Source organism: Falco naumanni, chromosome W (genome assembly GCF_017639655.2).
Source record: "Falco naumanni isolate bFalNau1 chromosome W, bFalNau1.pat, whole genome shotgun sequence".
NCBI classification, from domain to species: domain Eukaryota; kingdom Metazoa; phylum Chordata; class Aves; order Falconiformes; family Falconidae; genus Falco; species Falco naumanni.
Window position 1 is genome coordinate 20,087,928 of NC_054079.1, and position 24,391 is coordinate 20,112,318.

The window sequence follows — 24,391 nt, forward strand, 5'->3', positions numbered from 1 at the left end:
CCCACGAAAAAAAAAAAAAAAAAAAAGTGCTTCAGATGTCACCTACAAGAAATGGGTTTCTGCCTTGAACTAGCAAACATCTCTGTGCTTAAAGAGAAGGCTTTTTGCCTTGATGGAGATAATTTATTCTGTATTCTGTATTTATGCTGTATTCTGAATGTGGAAATTGGTTGGGACTAGGAGGCTGGCTTAAAGGCATTTTGCAAACGGGATTATTATTTTTGATCATTATTGTAATAATAGTTTTTTGATCAAAACCAGCCAAAATTATTTGTAAGCATTAGGCATATCTGAAGAGAATGCCTTTATTTGAATTAGCAGTTAAGGTGTAGTTTAGTCTGATGCTGTGGTTTTATCTGCTCCTGGTGAATTTTTGAAGTGATGAAATCAGAGATACAAGGTATACTAAGAGTTATGAGGTAATAAGATAATAATCTAAGTAAGGGTGCTGTCTTATATCTACAAGTGCAATATGCTTTTATGTAGCAGAGAGAAACTTTATTGTTAAAGTTGCTTGAGCGAGATGTGCATGTGACAACTTGGGAAAAGGGATATCACAACTGGAGTGCAACAGTGTTTCTATGTCTGGCAGAGTGAAATCTTTCAAGACCTGAGTTTAGGCAGTCTAAAATAAATTGTTAGTATTCAGAAAACCCATCTTAAGCCTCTTTTGCTTACATAGTGTTATGGAAGTCAACTGCTATTGTAGAGAATTAATGATTTTTTAATACATATTAACAAATACTACTATTTTAACTTGAGGCAGTTGAGTGAGAAATACTCACGTGTAGCATTTGAGGGAATGTCAGCATAAATCGCACTTACAGTAAGACTGCATTTTTAATTACTGTACTCGTTAAGATTTGATGATGCCATAAGGCTAAGGCCTTTTATCACAGATTGGTTCTGAGCTAAAAGGTGTGTGCACATGTAGATATGCACATTTGTGTTATTTTCCTTAATTGGCTACAAAATAATATAATTAGGTTGGGGACTAGATCTTGGGAATTTACCTATTATACTTCTGTTTGTTAAGGAACATGCATAACATACAGCACCCATGTAGGCTTGGCTTGTGGCATAGTTGTCAAATTTAGCATAGACATTCAGACAGATAAGCAACGTACTCTTCTTGTGTGTATCACCTACAAGCCATTATGGCTTAGTGTGTAAATCTGTATGTAACTATTGAAAAATCCACTTATGAATATATATAGCTTAGAACTAATTTCCCCCCTTTGTTAATTCTTTGATATCAATGAGGTATTCTTCAGAAAATGTATGGACTGGTTGGTTGCATAAGGGCAGTTGTTATTTGGACAGAAAATTGTTAATGGTCAGGGATTTTCCACTAAAATGTTTGACTAGGAATATTTGCAAATATCAGTTTGGTTTCTTTTTGGGTTTTGAGCTTGCATTAGTCCATGTTCAGAACTTTAAAATTGCCTTTGAATTTTTTAAACTTTTTATATCACTGGAACAGAAAGAGCATCTAAATTAAAGCTTCAAGCTAACTTTATTTTTCAAGTATTTCAGGAATTATACTTCTGAACTGAGATTTTATAAGTTGGCTGTGTATTTTCCTGTGTTAAAATGCTGTTATTGAAAATGGTCAACCAGGCCTATGTCGCCCAAAATAAAAACGGGGGAATTGTGGATAACTGGCTAGCTGAAAAAGTTCACATAGACATAGTCCAGCTGGCTGGACAAAAATGCACATCGCTCTCAGCTTATCTGAAGTAAAGCAAAAATATAACAGGAAGATTTCGGTGGGAAAAGAATGTTGCAGGTGGGAACAGATAACTACAGAAGAGAAACTAGGGGCAGGCTTGGTATTTAGGCAACTAACCAATAATGAGCTTAACTTTTGTAATATGTATGAGCTAATTATAAGAAGGCATAAAAGGTGACTGTAAGGTACAATAAATGAAGTCTGCTGATCACTCATATTGAGTGACTGTGTCTTCCCTCCGTCGCGACAAGTGAGTCCTCTCATGATCAACGCACACCAAATTTCAGAAAAATACACCATATATAGAACTTATCATACATATTCATTAAGTATTAATGCATAAACATAATATTTCTTGAAAACATTAACATATTCTCCTCCCATATCCGATTCTGCGCAGTAAAGGTTAGAAAGGTCCAGAAATGGGTCTGGGGTACGATTTGGGTAGGTGGTATATGAGTCAGTGGTCGCGATCTCCCCCTGCCGGAATTACCTTTTACTAAAGTTCACGATTTCTTGGCAGGTAACCACAAGCTGTTCCAGTCGACTCTCCCCAGTTCCCATTAATCCTATATTCTGACATTTCAATACACTTTCTACATACGGAAGACTAGTCAAATACAAAGAAACCTTTCAAACCCTAAATTTATTACCTAAGTTTTAAACAATGATTCTAGCCCATTCTTCTGGCCTTGGTACGGGACTGTACAAAGGATTTCATAACAGCTTTTACTGTGCAACTATAAGTTTCATTATATTTCTTATCCCTCTATATTTCTATTAAAAATGATTTTATAAAATCAAATAAAGTCTATCAATCTTAACTTATTAGCAATTCTGTAACAATAGTGTGAGCAGGAAATTTTGGTATGGCAATATAACAATTTTTTTAAATTTCCATCATTCTTATCAGAAGACCTGCGATAGCACCCCAGCACCTTGCGAAACAATCCACTTAATTTAGCAAAAATATATTGCATTCTGCAGTGGATATGGTATTTCATGCACCTTTTCCTTTCTGGTTTGTATTTGAATGGTGGTCCAACACCAAAAAGGTAGAAAGATGTAACTTGCTAATTTAAAAGAAGTGTTCTTCTTTTCAGCTGGATTCCTTTGGAGAGTTTGCTTTTGCTGGATGAGATGATGAGGAATGGAAGAATGGTTGCATTTGTGGCCCTGTGCATTTGTTGGGGTTGCATTTGCAGGGCTTCCAACTTTCTGGGGGTTGCATTTGTGGCCCTGTGCATTTGTTGGGGTTGCATTTGCAGGGCTTCCAACTTTCTGAGGGTTGCATTTGTGGGGCCGTGCATTTACAGGGATTGCATTGTCGGGTTTTTGCCCTTACAGGCGTTGCGTTTTCGGAGCTGCGCCTTTTTAATGGCCGTGCTTGCCGTCCCGTCCCAGGAGCACTACCCGCGCCTCCCGGCGCAGCGCCGCGGCCGCCGCCGGCCGCCAACCACAAAAATAACCCCCAAACGCGCCCGCCCGCGCCGCTCTCCGGCCGCCGGCAGCGCGCCAACCGCGGGGCGGTGGGCGGGCGCGCAGGCGCAGTGGCGGCGGCGCGGAGGCGCTCACTGTGGCGGCGGCGTGAGGGTGGGACCCGGATGTCGCGCATGCGCGGTGGTGGCTGGACGTGGCGGCGGCGGCGGCCGCGGAGCGCGAGCGGCCAGAGCCGCGGCACCACCACTGCCAACAACAAGAAGGTGTCGGTGGTGGCGACAGGGGCGGCCGTGTGTTCCCCCACCCCGTGCCGCGGGCCTGTGAGCGCCGGCCCGGCCCGGAGAGGGCGTGCGGAGGCCTGGCCCGCTCCGCCGCGCCGGGGCCGGCTGAGGCGAGGGAAGGCCCTCCTCCTCCTCCTCGTCGCCGCCACCCTCACTACAGCCACAGGCCGCGCCCGGAGAGCGGCCGCTCCGCCGCCCGCGGCCCAGGTAACATCCGCTCTCGGCTCCCGCCCGCCCGCCGAGGCCGCCCGCAGCGACCCTTCCCCCCCCGGGGCCGCGCTGGGGACGGGCCGGCTGCCGCTCCGGGAAGCTGGGGCAGCGCCCCCCTCCACCCCCGGGGGCTTCTGCTGGGCCCCGCCGCGCTGGGTGCCCCTCGCCCCCCTCCCCCGCTTCCCCTCGGCAGCAACAAGAAAATCCCAGCCGCCCCTCCCCGCCGCCCCTAAACTTTTAGTGGTATTTTTAAAAAGCAAACCCTTGTGCCCTCCGGTAAAGGCTGGCCAGCCGGCCTGTCCCCAGTTCAACTTCCCTGCGCTGCTGCTGGTGCGGAACGCGCTCTCCCTGCTCTCTCCCACACGCTGGAAAATGCCCTGGATGGTTTTGTTGGGAGCTGCTTCGTATTTAGGTCTTTGTAATCTGCCATCTTCTTTGCCGTAACAGAAAACAGTGCTTTTAACTGATTGCCAAGGCAGCGTGGGGCTGCTCGCCGCCGGGGGTGTGAATTAAAGATTATTCCTTCTTTCCTGCTCTTCCTTCCCATCCCCGGTGCTGGGGGTGTGGGATTTTGGGGAGGCTTGTGACTTGCTGGGTAGTTTAGTCTTAAAAAAGGTTTTACCGCCGAAGGCTAGTTAATTTCTGGGGTAATCTACTTGTGGGTTAGGTGTGTTATTACTCGGAGCCCAAATTGTACTACTGCAAACCAAGTGTTCTCAAACACATACGGTCGGGGTAGGATCGTGGTGTCTTTTGCCACCACTTCTCAAATTATCTTGGTCTTAGAATGGTGTGCCACTGTCAACAGGCAGGAGTGATTTCAGACTCCGTGGGATAGCTGTCATCTTTTCAATTTTAAGACTGTTGTACTGTTGTTACTTTGTTCGGTAACGTAGGTAATCCCATGCAAGGCTGTTGAATTAGCTGTACTGCCCTCTAAAACTTCACATGTTTTTGTACTCTAGTGTCATGATAAGTAGGCAACTTGTCCTTCTGGCCCTCTTATCTTGGCCGGATTGCTATTGGAAGGAGTTTCTTCTCTTCTTCTCGCTTTGCATTCATGAACCTCTTTTGATTTGCTTGTCGCATAAGCATGCGTGTTTAATATTGATATGGAAACTTTTATTTCAAAGAGCTGAAGCCTAAAGAGAAGCAGTAAGTGTCTCAAACTGATTAGAATTCCTTTTTTAAGTAGATGGCTCTTTTACATAATGCATTCAAGTGCAGCGAACACAATAGGGATATGAGGTTTGAGAGGGTATCAACAGATTTAGCAGAGAACAAAGGTGCTGAGAGCAGATCGCTTGTTCCTGGTGAGGAGCAGCCTTCGCCGGGCTGTTGTTAAGGTCCTGCTGGAATTTTAGGACTGTTTTCTTATGTTGTTAACCTTGTGAAAAACTCTACTTTTGGTTGGGGCTGGAATTGCTAGGATGAGGAGAGGATGACCTTTTGCTCAGGGGGGATGCAAAGGGTGCCCTCTGGGAGGTGAGGTAGTGCAAGACATGTATATCTGCGTTGTGGAAATAGATCTAGTTGCAGCGTAGTTTACTGCCCTTCCCAGGCTCATGGCATGATAATGTACAGTGGTCTTCCTTCTCTGACCATACAGAAGCCTGCATTGAAAAGAGGAGTGTTTTTTTTCAGCTGGATACTTTCTCAAAAATAAAAAGTAGAGAGAGGGAAGGGGAACCAAAATGAAAAATGCAGCTTTCTAGGATTTATAACGTGTGCGTATGTGGTCACATCAGCATAGTAGCGCTACCTTTTTCATTGTGTCCTGCCCCCCATGCATTCAAAGACAAGATAAGGATTTGGATGTGTTTTTTACTGTTGTAAGCATTTCTTGAACGAGATTTAAACCCCTCGAACCGTGTGCAGCAGAAACATTAGCTCCATTTACAGGATCAGTCTGTTGCATTTGTAAAGCGCTTTTGAAAGCGGTTGAAGTGTACAGGTGGAAGCTGAGAGGACTAAAGATGCTGAGTGCTGCAGTTGGGCAGTTAGATCAGTTTCTCTCACAAAGAAATGGCTGCTCATACTTTTTAACCATGGATTTATGGTAGGATGAAAGAATTGCCACTCAGAGTTGTCTTAAAACTCTTCTCCAGTTCCTTTTATGCTGTCACATGTCTTCAGGTTTTTTGTAGCTACTGACAGTGAGATGAGCAGAATTGATACTGATGATTCAGATACACGCCCCAAAATAGTATTCTTGGGAATGTTAGCTCTTACTGTACAGAACAGTGTGAGTGTAGTACATTCTTAGTTCTTTACAAGAACTCTTGTTCTTTAATGCTAATTGTTCTTATGTCTACAAACATTTTTTTCCTGTTCACCCTTTGGGCAAGCAGAAAAGAGTCTAACATGCTGGAAAGTATCTGCAGTTTAATCACTTATATCTTCATCAAATCATGAGCTGCCTTTTGTTTTACTGATTTATTGATTTTTCTTTATCATGTTTATCATAAAACTTCTACCACTGCATTATTAAACAGCAAAACTCTGGAGTAATGTTTTGGTGGTTAAAAGCTATCAAATGTGTATGCTGCTTTTCTGGCATCTTTGTGTTTGTCTAATTTTGGAGGTAACAGTTTATGCAAGAGCCTTACTTGTCCTTTATTCATGTGAAATGTTCTAGCAAGATGTTAATTTGTATGCTATTCTAATTAGCCAGTTTGTTAGTATTGCATTTACTGCCTACTATCAAAATGCTGGAAATCTGTGACTGGCATGGCTGTTACTGGTAAATCGTGCTCCCAGAGCATCAATGGCAGCTTCAAGCAAACAGCTCAACTATTCTTATTTTATCTTAGATACATTTTTCAAGAAATTACCTTCATATTTGCAACATGGAAATATGTTTTTCGCTCAGATGTTAGGAGCTTTTTTTTTAAGACCATAGTGGTAACTCACTGAAGTCATGGCTCATCACGAAGGATACTTTGCCTGCAAATTTGCTGACTTGCTTAGACCCTTCTACAGTGTGTTACAATGGATAATGGCCAAATTATCTTAAGATTCATAGCATAGATAGAAATCCTGTATTGTACCTGGTGAAGGCTGTTAGGCACGCTTACTTGCTTGATGTTACTGTCTTTAGCATCCCTGTATGTGTTTGTAACACCAGCCATTACGTGGATATACCAGTACTAAAAATTCTCAGGCTTATGTATTTATGTGCATCACAGAGCATTTTTGCATAACTGCTGCTATGAGTTCTCATAAAACACACAAAATCTGTGTTCCTATTATTCAGAATAGTTCAGTTAGCAGGAACTTGGAGCGCTCATGTGTTGAGGGTCATTTGAAATGCTCTGAGGTGACACAGGACTGTTGTCTGATGGGTTTGTACAAAAAGATGGCAAATCTCTCCCTGTTTAAAAGGCTTCCTGAGGCCCAAATGTGTCATCTGATACTTAGCACGTGTAAATTTTCTTCTTTGATTTTAACTTTGCAGGCTGGTTGGATTCCCATCACAACGGTTTATTTCAGGCTTCTTGTGCATGTGGTCGCAAATCCATCTTGCGTTCTTCATTTGCTTCTGGTGTGTCGGTATATGCTGCGCATTCCCTTGCCTCCCCAATTTGCCACGTTTATCCGCCTTTCCCACCAGCATCTCCAGACCTTCAGTGCCGTGTCTGTAACTTCTTTTCTGAGCTGATCTGCAAGACTGCTTCCCTTTCTCCCTCAAAAGCTTTTCAAAGGGCCATTGCTGCCCTGACACCTCCAGGAACTCTAGTTCTAGTTGTGTCAAGGCTATACTACATTTTAAAATATTTTTTCCCCCTTTAAATACAACACTTCACAATTCTTAGCATCTTAGTTTTAAAAACTAAGTGTTACTTGATCACTCCTAGTCATGGTACTTCTCATGTAATTTGTCCTGCAAACAGTGAAGTCTGTTTCCAAAGAGTCTCAAATTGTCTCTTGTTTGGAAAATACCTAGTTTGCTGTAGAAACTTAATGAATAAAATATATGCTAAGAAAGTGACATGGAGTGGGTTTTGGCCTTTTGCCCACGTCTTAAAGTAATTATCCAGTGGCATTTGGACTGTCACATTTTTAGACCGAGTTTCTTGGTGAATTTGATCCCTCTGCAGCTGCGATTGGCTTAAACCCTACTGTAAATTAATAGGGTAGTGTATCATATCAGCATCAGGTCTGGATTAACCATCTTGCCCAAGCTGTTGGATTGCTGATTGCCTGGATCATATTCCTTTGGGTTACATCCCTGACTTCCAGCTCCATCCATAACCGCCTGGTTTGTCTGTGTAAGCGTGTTATTTCATTTTGATGCCAAAACGGCACAGAATAACTTCTCAGAGACCAATTTTGTCTTTAAGCAGCAAAGGTATTTATTTCGTGCAACGTTGGGGAGCTAGCTGGTTTGTACCGGACAAACTAGCTCCCGAGTTTTCAGTGAAAAGTTAGGTATTTTATACAGTTTTCTTGAGAGGCTACACGACATCTTTACATACATACTCATTTGATTTTGACACCTAATCATTTCATTCACAATAGGTGGGATCTAGGTGGAGTAGACCTTTCCATTTTCTTTGTTCAATGATTTCCTGACTTGATGGTCTCCTTATCTCTTTCAGGTGCCCACCTTATCTTTTCTAATTATTCAGAGTACATTCAGTGGAACCTTTTGTAATTATTCAGAGTATATTCCTTTTTCAACACAAACAGAGCATCACCCAGAGCATTGTACCAAACTCATCCAGACTAATATTTTTTTTTTTAAGACCTTGTTCTGTTTCACTTTCCTTGTTTGGGATCGATTGTTCTCCACAAATTGCAAAGTGTGGCTTTTGTGGGAAGGGATGGGGAAGATAAGTGACTTGTGAGTGTAAAAAGTATTCATTTAAGGTTGTTCTTAGTATGTAGAAAAGAATGTGAGTTCTTTTTAAGAAATCTGGATTTGTAAATCCTCAGCAAATTTCAACCATGTTAGAGTATTGGTAATGGGAATTGTTTGGAGGAAGGGATTTTTCAGGTAAGTTTAAAAATTGACTGAATGGCTAGGGCATGCTGACAAGGCTTTAGATGGGAGTCTTTGTATTTCTTTTAGCAGCCTTTGCTCTTATGTCTCAGTTGAGTTTCTGTATGACTGTAGTAATACCTCTGTAAAAGCAAGGAAATCAAGTCTGTGTTTTTTCTAACCATGAAAAGCAGAAAAACTTCATTTTCTTTTTCCAAACCCCTTGTACCTTCTTCAGACTGTGTGCATGTCTGCCTACATCTGTATGTGTCTGGATGCTTTTCTGATGAAGAATTTCAAACTGGAATATACCTCAGCAACTCTTGGGTGTCATGTGAGGCCTTCCAAATGATCCTATCTCTTAAATACCTAGTGTGCTGCCTGAAGAGTTGTTGCAAATATTTGGAAGTCATGGCTTGTGCTGGTTTTGTTACCCTCGTTTTTTGGCATGTAAAAGCACTTGTTCTTAAGCCGTGCTAGATGATGATACTATCTTGCTGGTGCAGCTGAAGAGATACTGGCAAAGAAGCTGGAATATTAATTTTCTGTTCCATAAATACGTTGGTTATCCCTTTGGGTGAGATCTCATCAGCTTTTTGTACTTTGCTCAGGTTTTTTTCTAGTTGATCAGGAGCACCTTGCTTCCACAAATGGGAAAGCTCTTCTAGGGCTCTGAGCTAGCTTTTGCAGAAGATGCTGAGCATTTAAATGTGGTCTCTGTTTTGTAGTCATGCTAGTAAAATCATTGCTGTTTTGAGGGAGAAAGTGTAGTAGCAGTTGATCTGAGAACAGTGGAACAGTTTGAGTCAGTCCGGTGTTTATTTTGCTTTCCTGCTCATAAGATAAATGTAAGTGCAATGAGGGCACTAGTGTGAGAGTTCACTAATGTTACTTCCATGGAGATAAATCAATAATATATTTGACTTTAGTTCTATGAGGTAGCATACTGTTATCGATGCCTGTATTTTTAGAACCTGTTTATATTGTGCAGGTAACCGCTTCTGGCAGAATTATCCACAGACATGAAAATGAGGCATGTGGCACCAGTGTTGCATTTTTAATTTTAGACAGCTGCTTCATGGTTTGAATTTCATTGCACAGGCTAAAAAGATACTTTACCCTTCAGCAAGGCGGCTGTGGGGAAGTATGTATGGAAGAATTAGGATGTATTTGTTCAAGTCTGCATCAATCTTGAAGGATTTCAGTTAATGGTTACTTATCACTTCTCTGAAATAGCAGCATGTTTGTCACAGATCATCAAAGGTGTTTCTAATTACCTGGCAATCTTAACTTCTTTTGTCTTTCAGATTTATCTCCTCTTCAGAGGATCTTACTCTTGTTCCCATACTGTATGGTTCCAATGCAGGCTACTGCAGAACACTAGCTGTTCACTTGTTTCATAACCTCCCTGTTAATACTTTGTTACTGAAATACCTGACTTGCTAGAACAGAATGAGGTACTTCTCTATAACTTTGTAACCTGTTAGCATTTTACCTTAGTTTGTCCCGATTTCCCCCCCCCCCCCCCCCCCCCCCCCCCCTTCTGTGTTCTGCTAGCATCACACTATAGCAAAAGGGAGAGAAATACCTTTTTGACCTTTGGTAGGTAAAGCTGAGAATTTTACTACAAGTGCTGTCTCCTGCTGCTGCTTTTCTCATGTTCCCTGTCTCTTCTCTCTGCCTCTTGTCCTCCAAAGCGTGCACTCCCCCATTTCTGTTTCCATGAAATCCCTGGCTAGAAGGGAAGTAGAAGATCTTTGCTCAGTGTATTTGGCCCTACCTGCTCCACTAAAACTCTGAGCTTGAGCTGTAATGTGGGATCACCTCCTTGGGCGGGCGATGTGCCTAGGAATGAACTTGAGGTTTTGTGCTCACATCAAGGAAATATCCAATCACACAAGCATGCTGCTGTTTTGCAGAACATCTAACACTCCATGTCTGAGGGCATGCTGGGACCTTATCTTCAAAGGCATCTTCTAAAAATACAATGCATTAAGATTGCATTTTGCTTTTATTTGTACACATGAAAGTAATATAGTAAGAAGGTGTGAAGGCACCTCTTGAATGTGTGACTCAGAGATAGGCTTGTAGAGCTATTTTGTGAGAAACTGAATTGGTGGCACATAAAAACTTGGCTTGTCTGCAAAATACAGTAATGCTTCTGGTGCTTTGGAAGAAATATGTCACAGTTTTTGTCAATAGTGCCAGGTTGATAGCTACTGACCTCACCCCCTCTTTCTGGGGAAGAAAATGGCAAGATTAAATACAGCATTTCTGCAGATGGGGCTTCTAAAGGGAGGCTTTTGAATTAGCGTGCAGTTACGCACCAACAGTGTGTAACAGTATTCAAAATCCTAAACATGTGGCCCAGCTTTCAAAAATGCTGAACAGTCAGAAGCTCCCGTTGAGCACAGTGGCAGCTGAGGGGTGACTCAGCATTTCTGAATATCATTCCACTTAAATAAGAATTTATTTGCTTGCTCTTAGTCTTCCGAAAGTCAGCAAGCAAAATTCTCATTCATGGTTTTAGGGATGTAGAAGATAGAGCTGCCTGTCTAATTTTAAGCATCTCTTTATTTAAAACTCTTCTGGCTAATAGCTTTCTCAAGTCACTTATTTATGATTACTTATGCATATCTATCTGGGATGCTGTTTTATATTTAAGGAAAATGATGCTCTATTCTGTTTTAGCTGGCATGATTTTATGGCTTTATGCGAGTGCAGGTTGCCATGGAGAATGACTGGCAGGTTAAGCTTGACTTCTTTTAAAAGAGGTTTATTGAGTTGAAGCACAAAAAAAAAAAAAAGTGTTGAGGGAGAAACTTTTAATAGCTAGGTAAAATGATCTTACTCAAACTTCTAGGTAATTGTTCTTCTTTTTTGGGAGAAATTAGGTCCAGAAGCATCCTTACAAAAGAAGAAAACTTGAAAATGGAGGCAGGGGGACTTGCAATGTGGTTTTTTTTCCAAGTATACCAAAGCATGTTGTATTCAGGTTGAAATTGGAGAAAATATAAAGTAGGGAAGACTTTGTTTCCTTCTATAATTGTGCTGGATTTCTGTTACAATATTTCTTTTACAAGAAGGGAAGCCATACATTCACACTGTAATTTGTGCGATGTGCTAACTTTCTAAATTAACATCCCCTTGATTTTTGTGCAACACATTTTTTTCCAATAAATACTTGCCTCTACTGTACCTCTAATAACATGGAAAATTCCAGTGCAGTAGCAGGTCTTTGACTGGATGTGTTCCTCGGATACTATGAAGAAACTTTTTTCCTTTAACCATTAAAATCAAATATACTTTATTTACATTGCCAAGAATGACAAACATGTTATTTTCAGAAAGGCTTATATTTTAAGCTTACTCAGAAAATGTTAATGCAGTAAAATCATTTAGGTGTATTTGCTGCCAGTGTTTTAAAGTCAGTGCACGTAGTTGGTAGAATGGTGTTAGTGGATGACTACCTGAAGCCAGAGCTGCTTGAAGAACCAAAGTAGCTTTTTGACAACATTAGACTCCTTTTCTGTGACCGCACAAAACCTGCGGTCCTATGTTTCTGGAGAAAGCAAAGCAAAGTGTAGTAATTAGCTCATTCAGAACTGAGAAAATCAGGCTAGCTCTTCTAATTTGTGAATTAAAGGAAACCTCAAAAGGATGAGGTCTCTTGGCTTTTGGAGTGATGACTTCATGGCCAGAAAATCACTGCAGGTTCTTAGCAAATGGAGTTTAAAGGCCAAATGTGTTAGGAGGGTCTATTCCATATCTTATACGTAGTATAATTAAGGCAGTTCTGTTTGAGACAGTTTGGAAGTGCTTTTTTAGTGACTTCAGTTGATTTGTCTTGATCTAGAAGAAGCTGGATCCAAACAAAGACAAATGTGCTAGTTGGGATTTTAATATGTAAAGATACACGCAGTACTACTATACATAAACGTGTATTAAGCTAATGGCGAGGTACAGAAGAGAAACAGAGTTAGTCTGAGGTCAGAACATAGCTGAACTATTTGAACAGAAATATTAACTAAAGGTGACAGATGATTCTAGTGTGCATTCATGCTTTTCACTATTCAAATTTTGTTTAAATTGATCCCCTTGATTCCCAGTCAGTACTTCTACTTGGTTTCATCCTACCAGTATAAAACATAGGAAATCATTGTCACTGTTCTCCTTTTCCTGATTCAGAGCCTGTTCATCTAATAATCCCTACCTTTCTATATGTACATACTATGTGTACATGTATATAAACTATAATCTTTATTTAAATATTGTTGCTAGGGGAAAAAAAATCTTATATCTAAAAATGTGCAAGCAGTGTCTTAAGCATGTTTTAGCTATCATGGGACAAGCAATGCAGTTTTTCATGTGCTTTTAATATCCTGCACTTAGCTTGAAAATAAAAGAAGCAAAAAGCCACAGACTTCCTGAGAAACATGATCTGCAATTTGTTAAAAACAACTCTAATGTAGATATTTTTTCCTCCTAGGTTTTACCAAGAGACAGTACATCTAACACTTAACTTGGATCATCTCTTGTTCATCAGCTTGAAAATCATAACAGCCCCCAAAACTGACATTTGATCTGAAAGAAAAAGCTGTGACAAATGGACAATATGTCTATTACTAACACGCCAACAAGTAATGATGCTTGTCTGAGCATTGTTCACAGCTTGATGTGCCATCGACAAGGTGGAGAGAGTGAAACTTTTGCAAAACGCGCAATTGAAAGTTTAGTTAAAAAGCTAAAGGAGAAAAAAGATGAATTGGATTCTTTGATTACAGCTATAACCACAAATGGAGCTCATCCTAGCAAGTGTGTTACAATACAGAGAACGCTGGATGGGAGGCTTCAGGTTAGTACAAGTGAAAATCAGATGTTTTCCTCCTAGTGAAGCTGGAGCAAAAGTGAGTGACAGGATCCTAGAGTGTTCAGGAAGAGTAGCTCTTTTCTTGCAGCCTCCCTTGCCCACATTTGTAGGTATGTTTTGTGGTTGGAGCTCTGGACTGCTGCAGTAGTTGATTATTTTTATTTTTTTTTTCCAAAAGGAGCAGAAGGCATTGGATCAGCCATTCTAAATGAGTGTGTGTGTGGCAGTAAAAAGCAGGGTCACGTAACAAATTCGGCTGTTTATCCTGGTATTTTCACTACAAGCTTCTGTTAGCTCTGTGTTGGTCAGCAGTGTGAAGAAAGACCTAAGATCCCTTGCTAAGGTACTCCAAGGAGTCTGCACTGAGGATTTATCTTAGCCTTATATTGTCAGTATATAAATAGCGATTTCCTTGTTCCAGGACAGATGTCTTGTTTGCTGGCTAGCTTTCTGTATACCCTAGAAGCATTTTTATTTTTTTTTTTTTCAGTATAATGGATTGGCATTCTTCTACTTGTAAATTTCTTATAGTATAGTTTAGTGCCTCGTTTCTCTTCTTCTGGGGCAAAGCTCCTTCATCATCCATGGTGGAGAAGGTGACCATACATACTACGTTAAGTACAAATTCTGCTTCTGCCATTTTGTATCCAGTATTTTTTCTTAAGAATCACAGTGTTTACTTAACCGTAGCAAAACCCTAATAGAAATTTATTTGTTGAGTACAGAACTTGGGTAAACTGTACACTACCTTTTTTTTTTTTTTTCATATTTTGATGATGGAGAGAGGTTATGTTGTTTGTCCTCTTCCAGCTTTGCTCCTCGCTAAGTAAAGAGAAATGTCTTGCTACTTTCCCAATCAACTTCTGTGTCTAATTTTTTAGGTGGCTGGTCGCAAGGGATTCCCTCATGTGATTTACGCTCGTCTTTGGAGGTGGCCTGATCTTCATAAAAATGAACTCAAGCATGTTAAATATTGTCAGTATGCTTTTGACTTAAAATGTGACAGTGTCTGTGTAAATCCTTACCATTATGAGCGTGTAGTATCACCTGGCATTGGTAAGTAGACTCTTGATTTAAAATGGAACAGTGGGAATGAAATGTACAATGTTTTCCTTTTGAGTGTAAGAAATACAGGCCTAAATTAGAAACATTAACTTTTAATGATCTAATTATAAATTACTCTCATATGCTGTTGTCCATCTTCTTAATGGAATTATTCTTTTGCCTTTATTTCAGATTTGAAAGAACAGTTTGTGGCTTTTGTTTAAGCCTTTCTGTTGGCTTTGCACACAGTTCTTGCAGTTAATGTGTATCCTAGGAATAACTTAGCATTGAGACTTGTGTTACAATGGAGGGGGTATAATATGTAGAGTCTGTAGGACTGATTTCTAAAGGCTTATAAACTTAATGTTCAAAAATCATTGCAGATCTCGATGTATATAACCCTCCACACCCTCTTTTCTTTTTCTTCTTTTTAAAGATCTCTCAGGACTGACACTACAGAGTTCTGGTAAGTAGTTCTGTTAATTATTAAATTTATGTGGGCACAAACTGTAAACTTTTCAGTGTGTACACAGTTTATTCCTGTGTATCTCCTTGGGAGGGAGTATAGACAGCAGATGGAAATGCATTTGTGTCTTTGGTTTTGGAAAACCAGCTAGGTAGCATATGAGAGGCAAGTATTGATATATTCTCTAAATTGAGGCTTCAGCTCAGCTTGTAGATGTGTTTTGTTTTCATTGCCTGCAACTTACAAACCCCAAAAAAAAAAAAAAACCAACCCAACCCCCCCCCCCCCAAAAAAAAAAAAAAAACCACAACCCACCACTTCACTGAGTGCTGCTAATTAAAAAAAAAAACCACCAAACACCCAAAACCATGTGCACCCGTATGATGTACTAATTCATTGAATTAGGAATAATAGATGTTTGTGACTTAATAAGTAGTTTAACAAGAAAACAATGGAAATTCTGTAGTTAACATGCATTTGAATGAAGCGGTCTAATTTTCTTGCTTTCTCTGAAACTTGAGAGAAATTGGACATTAAATGTCCAATGGATGCGATTCAGAAATCTGAGATTGTGCAGCTGGTAACTTCTTTATTTCAAAATTCATTTTTTTTCCTTCCAGAAGAAATTCATAGAGAAGGAAATTTGGGTAATTCAGTGTTTAGCACATTATTGGAAGTATTCAAGCAAAAATGACTTAAAAAACCCTAAACCCGACAAACTGTTAACTTCAAAGTTTTAACTTGTGCGCTCATCTCTGCTAATTTGTGTTGTTACCTGTGTCTTTTGTAAAATGATCCTTTTGTACAGGATCAAAGCTTACTAGCCAGCAGTTAAATACATAAGTGTTTCCTTGTCATGCTACTGTTTTTGCAGCAGGAAACAGAAAATTACTGCCAGATCTTAATACATTTAAGGCTACTTTAAAAATGAGCATGGGAGCTAATGTAGTGTGAGTTTTACTTGAACTTGCTCAATAGGATATATAGAAAGAAATTCTTCTAGTGGCGATGGTATCTTTATGTGGATTGTCTTTGAATGTGAATTTGATGTTTCTAGTCAATTTGGATGGGAGTTGCTTCACATTACTTCAGGGGTGCATGAAGTTTTTTGTGCTGTGTTAATGAATTACATTGTTCATAGGAGCTTTATGTGTGTACTTAACATGTGTACTAGGAATTGGTTTGTTAGCATTGACATAATTTAGATGCTTGACAAAAAGCACGTTTCTCCCTTTTATTAACCATGTCCAGCCACACAGTGATGGACTAGAAAACAAAATGCTATTGGAGTCTGCTACTGTGGGACTAAACTGCTTGTTTGATAGCAGTAAGCAGAATAAATAGTTTGCTTTTCCATCCAGTTATGCTTAAAAATTTCCTGCTGCTGACTTGGAAGTGTTTATTTGTAATTTAGAGGAGTGCTTTAGCAATATTTATATAGGTTAAATCCTCCCCCCAGTAGTTTCAATAGCATTGTTATTGCTTGAAAGTAGCAGTGCAATTGTAGTGAAATCCTGAAAATACATTTGCTTTGCATGTTTAACAGTTTGCTTCTTCACAGCTCCATCAAGCATGTTGGTGAAAGACGAATACGTTCATGACTATGAGGGGCAGTCATCATTGTCTTCTGCTGAAGGCCATTCAGTCCAAACCATCCAACACCCACCAAGTAACAGGGCATCTACAGAGCCTTATAGCACCCCAGCCATGTTAGCTCCTACTGAGGCTAGCACTACCAGCACCACTAATTTTCCCAACATTCCTGTGGCTTCAACAAGTAAGATCATTGAGATTATATGAAATCCTAAACTGTGAAAATAGGAAAGCTCAAAGATAACTACTCATTTTTGCCAAAGTAGATCTTGCAGTGGAACTGTGCTGCTGCCATGCTACGCTGATAAAGTCTGTGGCAATATGATCTAGACAGTCTTGTAAGTGTTAACATACGGTTTTAACTCGGAGCAGAGCTGGAGTAACTTTTCCTGGTGACCCAGTCTTTTTTCAGTGGGGCTTGCACTATGTGAGTGTTACAAGTCTGTTGGGGATATGCCCAAGGTTCAGTGATCCAATGTTAAAATAGTTGACCACTGGCAAAACATTGTGGCTATTACTGGAATAATTGCTGTAGAAATGGAGAATTTTATTCTATTACAACAGCAAGCAGGCCAACAAACAGATATACTGTAAGGTGGCAGTGTCGAGAGGTTTTCAGGCAACTCTTTAGTGTTCCACAGCTGACAAAACGAGTCTTCCAGTTTTAACTTGATTTATTTTTATAACAGCCCACTGTACCACCAAAGGAACAGCCTTAATCAATATTTTCATGAGTCCGTTGGAGTGTTGCGTTGAAGTTTTTCTTCTCTGTGTGTATCTGGTCCAAGTGGAAGAGTCTGGTTTACCAATATCAAACATAGCAAACCTCACGCTTCACTCCAGCAGGACAGTAAAGCAGTTAGGTACGCAGCATCCTGCAGCCCCAGTGTAGGGAAACCTTGAAGTTTTGGAAGGGTTTCACATAGTCTTTGTCACTTCAGTATCAGAAGACATGTGAATATAATGAATTTCGTGTTACTGAATTCGAATTATGGTGGCGTGGTGTTTTGATAATGTTCTTTAATTTTAGCTGACAACTTTTTTTGCTAAAACTAATGATGGTTTTGCCAAGCTGAGATACAATGTCTGTCTCCAGCAGAGAAAAAAGGATAGGTGGTTTAATTGTTTTGCCTTTGCACAACAGTTTATAGTCAATAACTTTTTCTCGTCAGTGCTATAATTGTTGGAGCCAAGTCAACAGGAAAAAAAGCTCATTTTTAGGTTTTAATTCAAGTTCTCAATGTGTTAAATTCTGCTAGCCACACCGGTTTGAGAGTGCAAGTGTACTTGTGAAACTGCCAATCAGTTTAGTGTTAATGGCTGAACTGAAGCCTTTTAAAATCAAATTCTGTTAACCTGTTCTGAAATATCTGTAGTTTTACTTTAAAGCTTAGACAATTCTTGAAATACTTGGGAGGAAAAAATAAAAAAATCCTAGTGACTTTCTCAGGAAGGAGTCCAGTGATGCATGCAGCTCTATTCAAAAAAATCAAGTACTGTTCAATATGTTTTGGAGGAACGTAAATTTAAGCAAGTGTCCTCCTTAGGAACAGTAGTTATGCTGAAAAAAAGCAACTTGTTGGACCTGCTGTTGGCCTGTTTGGATTCATACCAAATCTACTCCAGCTGTGTTATTCAGTAAAACCTGTGACATCTCTTCTTCTTTCCTTTCAAATCGGAAAATGAGATGCAAACAGAACAAAGATGTGATTGATAAACAGAGTTCTCTGCATACTTCTACTCCTCAAATATTAAGGGTGTCAGAGTCAAAATTAGCTGATGCAGAGCATCTTACTTCAAGTTTCCTAGGACACTCTGGTGGGTGGAAAAAAAGTACTGAAACTAGACTTGTAGGAACTGTGTATTGCAGTGCCCTTAGTTGGGTGTATTTTCCTACCCAATAGTGCTGAGCTGCTCTTAATTCAAATTTTGGAATGTTCATGAATAGGTAGTGTGTTCTTTTACCAGGTCAACCTACCAGTATATTGACAGGTAGCCATAGTGATGGACTCTTACAGATTGCTTCAGGGCCTCAGCCAGGAACTCAGCAGAATGGGTTTACAGCTCAGCCAGCTACTTACCATCACAGTGAGTATATACATATGTGCACTCTTCTTAGTCTTCTAAAACCAGTTTCCAAATGTTCAGGAGAAATAGAGGATTAGAAGCGAGATGTGGAAAAACTCCCTTAAAAACTAACCGCTCCTTTCTTTTTCTAGATAGTACTGCAACTTGGACTGGAAGTCGGACGGCAGCCTACACACCTACCATACCTCACCACCAGAATGGCCATCTTCAGCATCATCCACCTATGCATCCTGGACATTACTGTAAGTAGTGCACACTTCCAAATCACTCAATTCGTTTTCAGTTTTGGTGAACGGTGAGGGCTCATTTGTGATTATTCTTTAACCTCAAATCCTGTTGTTGTTGTTTTTTGTTATAGAACTGCCATTACTGTGTTTAGTATATTCTGACAGGTAAATAAAAGAGCTTGATGGACTTTCCTCCCTTAAAGCAGCAGAGATTGGAAATTCAAATAGCTATAGTGATGCCATCTATATTATAGATGTCTTACTATACCTAACAAAACTACCCTTTCCTTTCTAAACCTATTTTTAAAGCTTTGCAATCTTAGAGTAAATATTTCCTTTGCAAAAAAGGAAGTTGATTTAGAATGTGTTGTTTAGATCATTTTCTTTCAAAATGTGGAAGCTCCTGGCTGTTTTTATTTTCTAGAAATTTTGAAGTCATGTGTTAATGAGGTAAAAATCTACCTTAAGCTTTGGAAGATGTGTGTCCAGGTACACTAGCCAGTTTAAAAGAACTTTGTGACAGCTCATGCAGTAAAGTCCTTCTCAGTGAAGGAGTTTTGCCACAGCCTGGTTCATGAGTACATTTGGCACACAAACTTGAAAATCTTTTTCATCTGCGAAATAGAACCACAACCTCTTGAGATGGGAAGGCAAAAAACAAAGGTGGTCAGATTTCTACTGTGCCTAGCATGCTAATGTGCATTATAAGAATATGGTGCAAAAAAAACCCCACCCAAATTAAAATTTTTCTAAATTTTGTGGCAAAAATCTAGAACGTTTCTTTATTTCCTAATACAGTAGTTAAGCAGATCACCTGTTTGCAACAGTTGTTATTAGTGGAGGGGAGAACATACTGTGAGTTAATGTTAGAATGACTTTTCAGCTTGTATCTATCAAGAAAATTGTGGATTAGATACGGTTATTAAGTTTTGTTATTTTCTTCTGTTAGTATCCCACTTATTTGTTAGAAATACCAGAATGTAAAAAAACTTTCAGTGGTGCTGTAGATACTCTATAAACGTTTCTCAGTGCATGTTTCTTTCCATAATTAATATTTGTAACTGGCTGGTGATACCACATAGAGCTTTTCTTGGCTGCTGCCATTTCTCACTTCAGAAAGTTGCATGTTTTGACACCTACCAACGTTGTGCCTGTTTTGACAACTTGTTGCGAAAGCTGCTGTTCCTTACAATACTATGTTTAAGTCTTTCCTTCTTGTTCTCTGCTGCCTGTAAGGGACCTAGTTAGTTTATAAAAGCAGAGAGAATAAACTGACTGATAACAGGACTGTATTCAGTATTTTTTTTCTTTAGAAAATGAGTTCTCTAGGGCTTTTTTCAATCTTCAGGTAGTATTTCTTATGGTCAAGTCCACAGCACACTGGGCAACTTGTTCTGTGATCGATGAAACTAATGAAGCGTGGTTTCTGGCTGATATATGTATCACGCCTCTATACAGTGATTCTCTCCTTGTCTAACTTGGGGTAGATGTGAAGCCTAAGTCCTAATTCTATTACATCTCCATACTACATCTGGTTTCTGCTCTCTCCCAGAGCTGGGTCAGGCTTGGGCAGCATGTGGCCTTTGTTCCTGGGATACTAACGGAGCTCTTTGCTCAACTCAACTGAATTTTTAGGAAACCTCTAAGAGTGTAATTCTTCTGTGGGCATCTTTCTCCCCTGTCAGTTTTGGCCAGTTGATTCTGAAATTACTGGGATTTATAGCATCTGGCATCCTCACAAGTCTCTTTTTCATAGGAAAACAAGAAAGAAAACCTTATTTTTCCTCCTGTAAAACAAATTGCATGTTTCCTTTTAAAGGGCCAGTTCACAATGAACTTGCATTCCAGCCGCCTATATCAAATCATCCTGGTGAGTAAAATCTAACATATAATGCTAATATCATGGAAATGAATACATTTCTGTTGACAGTTCTGATTATTTTTTTTCTTGGTATCAAGTATTCTGAAATTTGTGAGATACATATTCAAAATGGGACGAAAGGAGAGGAACTATTTTGTGATGTGGTCTTTTGAATTCAGACATCTCTTTTGGATTGGTGACACAGGCATCTAAATTCAGTTTGCAGCCTAAGATTGCAATCCTCAAACTAACACTGAGCTGGTGCCTACCTTGGAGGTGTCTGAACTCTGAATGTCCTTGATTCTAAACTTTGTAGGGTGCCTGAAGTTGTACAAATTTTTACCATCTTAGAAATGTCATGGAGCTTAGGTCACACCAAAGCCCTCTTGAATCTGTAATCTAGAAGTCCATTGTGACAACCAGATACCCTGAAAGACAGTTATTGCCCTTCTTAGTATTTTTGGAGCCAAATTCCTCTTTGGAGCTTTGCACAGAAGCTTGCTTTTTAGGAGTCTTCATTAATGGTAGCAGTTCATGGAACTAAGGAGGTCTGGTCTTGTGGTACAAGCTAGCTCCATTGCAGGTGCAAGGTGGTATTCTGATTTTAACAACAGCAAAGCTATTGCCTGCATAGGGAGAGCTGCATAGTTGAAGAGCCTAAAAGTTTTAACTTGTTTATTCATTGGCCAGTGACAGTACCAGAAATAAACGGTTGTTAATTGCTGGCTGAACTGAACTGTAGCTAAACTGTATTTTGTATTATTTAGTATGTCTCTTTCACCCTATTGATTTCACCCTATTCAGTCCTCACAGACATGAGTATTTATGTGAAGATAAAAAACTTAAAGCAATTCAGGCACAGGTTTATTCTTTTCTAATGAAAACAGAACAACAGTTTAAGACAAGTAGGTGTGCTGTTGGGTCCTGCTGTTTGTAGTGAATGAGTACCATTTACAGCACTGGCAGAACTTTTTTTTTTTCCTGTTGGCTTATCAGGCTGTGGTATTTAGGTCCTGTCATGTTAGCTCTTCTGTTTCCCCTGTTTTGAGTATGCTGTAGTCCTGATTTTCTTTGTCCTTCCCAACAAGCTGCTTCAGTGTCAGCTGTGTAACTGTTTTGTGGAAATTGGCCCTTGTAGTCAGCAAAGGTGCTGAGTCCCGAAATCCCCAGCGACTTAAGCTTGTGGCAACTTCAGGTTTTAATGTGTCTGAAGAGAGAAACTCTTAATACTTAAAAGCATGCACAACAAACCCTGCAGATGGCTGGACAAGCCAGTTACTCCCAGGTAGCACACAAGCAGCAGACACACATGTACAAGATCACTTTGTGTGCTTTGTCAGGTTTCCTTGCTTATTTGAAGTGTTTAAGCTTCAGCAGCATGCTCTAGGGAGTCAGGGTTTCCCTTCCTCATATGGTAGCTTCTTCTAAGTACCATCTTTCCTTTGTAGCCTGTTTTTAAAATAGTATGAGTTAAAAGGTGCCTCTTTGCTATTAAAACATGCCATTTTGTTCTACCTCCTTGTTTTATCCCATTACTGACTTGCTTGTGTGCAGACAAGATCAGTGTGTGATCTTTGTTATTTTTCCCCCATTGCCCTGCTTTCCAAATCTGGTTTGCTTTGCAGGGAGGATAGAGAAAACTGCTTTCACCTGGGAAGTAGTTACTCTTGTATCCTAAGCCAGATCTGTTTCAGAGTTAGTTTATATCTGCTTAGCAATGAATAGGCATGTATGTATTACTCCTTTATGCTAAAGGAGGGCGAAATCGAGCTATAAGGTGTAGGAATGCAGATAGCTTACAAAATCTACCTGGAGTTATAAACAGTTCAAAGACTTAGAAGATCTTAACTAAAACAAACCCTTGTGTTGATGTGTGCTCAAAGAAAAAATGACAAGCCAGTGTTTGTTGTAGTCTGCTAGCACAGAGAAATACCACGTACATGTCTTTTTCTATCTGAACTTGCTTATGACAAATGCATTTGCAGAAGACTTAATTGATTGTCTGGAATGGGTTTATGGGGTGGGGTGGGGGTGGTGCGCCTTTCAGGCAGTTAATTGTATATATTCTTTAGCTCCAGAATATTGGTGTTCAATCGCATATTTTGAAATGGACGTGCAAGTTGGAGAAACATTTAAGGTCCCTTCAAGCTGTCCAATCGTTACGGTTGATGGATATGTGGATCCTTCTGGAGGAGACCGTTTTTGCCTGGGCCAGCTTTCCAACGTGCATAGAACAGAAGCCATTGAAAGAGCAAGGTATTCTGCAAATCACCAGAGCCCCAGCTCTCTGTGGTATTTGATAATCATTTGGTTTTGCCTTTAGTGTGTGCCTCCCTTTTGAAATGACAAGTCTGGTATGTTTCTTTTAACTGAATTAAGTGTAGCAGAGTGTATCTTTCTAGGCCATGACTGTAATGCATTCAAAATGTGGACTGTGTGACAAAGACTTTCGGTGCTTTGCAATAGTGCATTGCTTTTCATGGCTTTCAAAGGCTGCGCCTTCAAGGATAAAATTAGCAACTCGTGCCATTATGTATGCAAGCTGAATATTAGCTTTCCACACCAGAGAGTGATGTGAGAATAACTGCAATATGTAGATTTGTCAAAGGAGCGAAGGAAGGTTGATAAAGAGCTAGTGGATTTTCATTCATTCTCACCATACGTGAGCTAGGCTTTGATGTGGAAGCATAGAGAACCGAAGCAATCTTGCAACGTTTTTTTTCCCTCTTTGAAACAAAAGAGGAGGAAAATGATTCCACGTCTTCAGGAACGTTGCATTGTGGCGATCAAAATGCTAGATTGCTGTAATGAGATTCAAATGAACATACAGTTCTGCATTAAAATGTGGTTTTGTGTATGTACTATTTCTGTACTAGATTTTCTATACTATGTTTCTATACTAGAATACTTGTGGGATTTTACACTTCTGAACAGAGCTGAATGTGTTTGGCATCCCAGCTCTGTATTGTCAATAAGTACAGTAGCTGCTACTCAAAAATCATTGGTTCTGCATTCTATTCTGTGTTTCCCATAGCTCTTTACATGGTATTACAAATGGCTTTTTACTTTACAGATTTTGTGTGACTATGTACTGACTTACACCTAAAAATAATAACTACAATTTCAGGTCCTTGTATGAGTGGAGCGTAAATTAAGGCAGCACCACTGAGTGAGTGCTGGAGAATTGTTCATGGTTTATTTAGTAAAGGTCTCGTTTACAGTATGTACACACAGGTGCATTGGAACTGTTTTTCTTTTTAAGGTTGCACATAGGTAAAGGGGTGCAGTTGGAGTGCAAAGGAGAAGGTGATGTGTGGGTGAGATGCCTCAGTGACCATGCAGTCTTCGTTCAGAGTTACTACCTGGACAGAGAAGCAGGACGTGCACCAGGGGATGCTGTTCACAAGATTTACCCAAGTGCATATATAAAGGTTGGTTTGACGTTCCTAGATGAAAATTGTGGGGGAAATAGCATACATTTGGTCCTTGTAAATGTTAGGGAAGCTATGAGACACTGACATAAATGTCACTTTCCTTTTAGTTCTCCTTTTAAAAAAAAACAACAAAACTCCTCCATTTGACAAGTCACTTAAGA

The 24,391-nt window shown here is 39.9% G+C and overlaps 1 protein-coding gene across 6 annotated transcripts in view; it reads left to right on the forward strand.

The window, feature by feature from the left end:
• Positions 1-3,341: 3,341 nt before the first annotated feature.
• The window catches only part of LOC121080562 (mothers against decapentaplegic homolog 4-like), a 28,666-nt gene continuing 7,616 nt past the window's right edge, over positions 3,342-24,391 (forward strand). For 2 of the 6 annotated variants that reach the window (XM_040578649.1, XM_040578653.1), the window contains exons 1-9: positions 3,342-3,660; positions 14,399-14,573; positions 14,998-15,027; positions 16,589-16,804; positions 18,589-18,708; positions 18,840-18,950; positions 20,755-20,805; positions 22,869-23,052; positions 24,059-24,227. In XM_040578649.1, the coding sequence (XP_040434583.1) occupies positions 3,346-3,660; positions 14,399-14,573; positions 14,998-15,027; positions 16,589-16,804; positions 18,589-18,708; positions 18,840-18,950; positions 20,755-20,805; positions 22,869-23,052; positions 24,059-24,227 (1,371 nt within the window). In that variant the 5' untranslated portion in view covers positions 3,342-3,345. Of the gene's footprint in view, positions 3,661-10,016; positions 10,105-13,136; positions 13,503-14,398; positions 14,574-14,997; positions 15,028-16,588; positions 16,805-18,588; positions 18,709-18,839; positions 18,951-20,754; positions 20,806-22,868; positions 23,053-24,058; positions 24,228-24,391 lie in introns of those variants that run through there. The other 4 variants (XM_040578651.1, XM_040578650.1, XM_040578654.1 and 1 more) reach the window with 4 other exon arrangements.